This window comes from Lepeophtheirus salmonis, chromosome Z (assembly GCF_016086655.4).
Source record: "Lepeophtheirus salmonis chromosome Z, UVic_Lsal_1.4, whole genome shotgun sequence".
Classification (NCBI taxonomy): Eukaryota; Metazoa; Arthropoda; class Copepoda; order Siphonostomatoida; family Caligidae; genus Lepeophtheirus; species Lepeophtheirus salmonis.
In genome coordinates this window covers 11,872,641-11,876,308 of record NC_092584.1, presented here as the reverse complement: position 1 = coordinate 11,876,308, position 3,668 = coordinate 11,872,641, and the positions used below count along the sequence as shown (strand labels likewise).

Here is a 3,668-nt window from a genome sequence, read left to right as displayed (position 1 = left end):
AAATGCCAACGCATGTACAAAAAATGTATTTTGTCAATATAAATGGATGCACTTCCTTTTTTTTTCTTACTTTTTTTATATGACGTACTAAATTTAAGTTACATATGCTCGTAGATACAATGTTATTTCTTAGATTAAGTAGTCACATAGTTCTATGATATCAAGCAAACATTCAAAAATGATACATTGACAGACAAGCTGACGAACTTTGTTTTATACATTTATGAATAATTTAACTGTGGGCTGTAATAAGGCTTAAACTAAAAAGTCTTCTATTGAATTGTAAATACATTTTTATTAAAAAATGTTCCCTAAAAATCCAGATACCCCACCAAACACCCTTACCACAGATTCTTGAGACCTTAATTAATTGATCATTGACCAGGTCATGGAAACCATAAGACCTTTATTGATAAATATTTTTCATGGCAATAGTCAATAATTTAACTATTTATCAACCGGATATCCCTTTCAATTTTACTCTTAGCATTTTATATTACTTAGTTTTTTAGATCACTTTAAAGTCTGCATTTGAAGCCGTTCGTTAATATAACTTAATAGGTTGTAACTTGTATACAAATTACAACTTGAACAAAATATATATTCTAGTAATCCCTAGTAGTTATTGTTGAGCAACAAAAAAACTCTTTATTGAAAGGGTGCAGAGTGTTGGAATCTCAATGAGCTCTACCTATAATATCAAGAAGTCCATTATAGTCCATACAGCCAAAAAGAAACAAAATATTAGAAATTTTTAGAAAAAGTATAAAAATTAAATTTGTTTCGAAAAAAATTGGAAAAAATAAACTTATCCGAAAAAAAATTGAAAAATTTAATTTTTTGAAAAAAATTTCCAAAATCCATAACTATTTTCAAAAATTTTCAAAATTCAGAGCTATTCACAAAAAAAAAATAGATTTTTTGGTAACAAATTTCTAATGATAAATTTTGTGGAAAAAATTGTAGAAATTCATTGTTCTTCCAAAAAAATAATAATTTAAATTTTTTGTTAATAGCTTTCAAAATTCAAAAAAAAAAAAATTCTTAGAAAAACTATGAATTTTTGCAATTTTTTCCTGATTTTTTTTGCTTGTTTTTGTAAATACTTTTGTTTTTTTTTGAAAAACTTTGATAATAGTTATGAATTTTTGAAAAAAATTCAAAAAACTAATAATTGAAATTTAATTTTTCAATTTAATTTTCTGAAAAGTTTATTTTTTTCCACACAATTTTAAATTTTGGATTATTTTTAACCCCCCAAAAAAAAAAAAAATATATAGATGTTTATATATAACTCTTTAAAGGTTAAGAAAAATACAAGGTTAGACCATCATGTACTCGGGCTTACTGGAATTTTCAATCTGCTGTATATTACGGACTGCTGGGCAAGACAGGCAGATTTAGACAAAACACGCAGCCACTTATAGTTTATGACGTCACTATTGCTATAATTTTCAATTTAATGTATCATACCGACTGCTGGGCAGGAAAAACAGATTTTGACAAAACACACACCCACTCATTTACTTTGACGTCAATATTAAAGGGGTGGTGGAAGTCAAGCATCAGTCGTATACGCGTTATGGTCTAACCTTGTATTTCTGTTAATCTTGATAACCCTGAGGACGCCCCTGTATACATATATACTCATCAAGCTATAGAGAAAAACCACAAATAAATAAAAACTACCATGTGTTGTCATAGCTTTTTTCATGTTTTATAAATGTCTTGGTTTATAAATTTATACACAAAATGCAACGTTTTGTGGCTTTTTTTATTTTTAATTATTTTTTTAGGTCTTAACATAACACAGAACATGTATTACAAATATGCATTATCTGTAAATTAAAGTCTTGTACTTGGGTTGAAACGAACCAATTATTCAAAGATAAAGTAAAATAAACTTATTATCATGTTTTGGTTTAAAAAACCAAAACGAAACGAGGATGTTTAATTAAAATAAGGTTAATGACACAAGGACGGAAACAAAAAAAAAAACAGGCAAATCCAGAGATCTGATGGGGAAATCAGATCAAGAAGAGAGGATTTCGAGTTAATTCTGACTTATAATCGATACTGAAGATTTTATATTGTGTTATCAATGGAGTTTGAATTGAGGATTATAATTGCTTGAGAGACGTTATCACGGAGCCATATACGGAATTCTTGTGCTTTCTGCTTTGTTCTCTGGAGATAAGGGACTTAATATACCACCTACCTTTATAGCGTAAGGATGATACAATCTGAGGGACTCAGTCTCACATTAAAGTTTATTCAGATCACTTCCTCAACCATCTGAAGGATTGGGTAATTTTTACACTTTCGAAAATAGATAAAACGAGGTTTCAATTCTTGATGGCAAAAATAACAATTTTTCCCTTTAGGGTCTCCCTCGGACTTGCTTGTAAAAAATACAAATCAATCCTACCCTGTACCTCGGCCATTTGTAGCGCGTGTATTAGTGAATTGATTCTTAAAAATGACGTTTGGATCTGCATGTTCCTTGCCATCTCCAAGTTACGAAAATTCGCCTCGCGATATATGATAGGTCCTTCTCTTCATGACCAATAGTTGTACTAAATGCTTGCGAAGGCATTGGGTTGGAATGACTTGTAAGGCAATGAAAGTGGGGATTGGAGGAGCGAGATAATTACTTTTGAAATCTCGTTCTCTGAAGTCTTTTCATTTTTTTATTACTTATTTATAAATCAAGGGATTAAAAGTAAATATCAAATGCATACATAGGTACATTTTTGGTATGCTTAATGTTTTGTATGCAGTATTTTTCTTATTTGAAGGTTTATTTTTCTGATGTTTGTGTGTGAGGTTATTGAAAAACAACAAATGATAGTGATTTTTATATTTATTATTTGGATAATGAGAGTAATTTCTTTGTATGTATATTGTATACCCTGTAGATTGTACAGAGTATTTAATTATTAATGGAATTATAATTGAAGAAGAAGAAGAAAGAGGATATTTTGAACCCTCTTTCTTAAAGACCTTCGTAACCAATTACATTCACATCCATACCAAAATGTTATGTAAAGCTAAGTAATTTTATATAAAAGAAGAGTTATCCCCAATAATCCTCATCATTTCTATTCCAAGCCTGCTCACAACAACAAGAAAAGCAACACATGTTTAAAATGAAGTCCTTTGTAAGTTTATTTTATAAATATTTGGATAGTTTATTTATAAATAACATACATTCTAATAATTTGCAGGTCCCATCCACCCTACTCCTTGTAACAACATTCCTTCTCTCATCCTCCTTTGCTGCCCCACAAAACAACAATCAACGTTCCAGACCCCCTATTGCTATTCTCAATAACCGCTTCACCGCTCCAGGAACACTTGAGGGTATTGGAAACTTTGAATATGGCTTCGAAACCGAGAATGGGATCAAGCAAGAGGCTGTTGGCTCTATGACACGGATTGGTGAAGAGGATGTTGTGACCATGAAGGGATCTTATGAGTTTGTTGGGGATGATGGACAAATCTATATCGTCACTTGGTATGCTGATGAAACCGGATTCCATCCCTCTGCTCCACATATCCCACAGTTACTACGAAAATGAAGCAATTAATCAATTACAATTATAGGACCTACTTCTATATTTATTTATATGATTATTTATTTTTCAATAAAATGTAATAATGACAAA

The 3,668-nt window shown here is 30.3% G+C and overlaps 1 protein-coding gene across 1 annotated transcript; it reads left to right on the top strand.

Moving 5' to 3' along the window:
* Window positions 1–2,936: 2,936 nt before the first annotated feature.
* Window positions 2,937–3,668, top strand: LOC121130199 (larval cuticle protein 65Ag1). The gene is made up of 2 exons (XM_040725957.2): window positions 2,937–3,161; window positions 3,228–3,668. Exons 1-2 carry the CDS (start codon window positions 3,141–3,143, stop codon window positions 3,579–3,581), a joined length of 375 nt encoding a protein of 124 aa, XP_040581891.1. The 5' UTR covers window positions 2,937–3,140; the 3' UTR covers window positions 3,582–3,668.

What these genes read in the sequence shown, in the direction of transcription:
- LOC121130199 (XM_040725957.2), top strand. Translation starts at nt 3,141, where the DNA reads ATGTTTAAAATGAAGTCCTTT. An exon ending in TGTTTAAAATGAAGTCCTTT is followed by an intron (nt 3,162 to 3,227) that starts GTAAGTTTATTT and finishes AATAATTTGCAG; the next exon opens with GTCCCATCCACCCTACTCCT.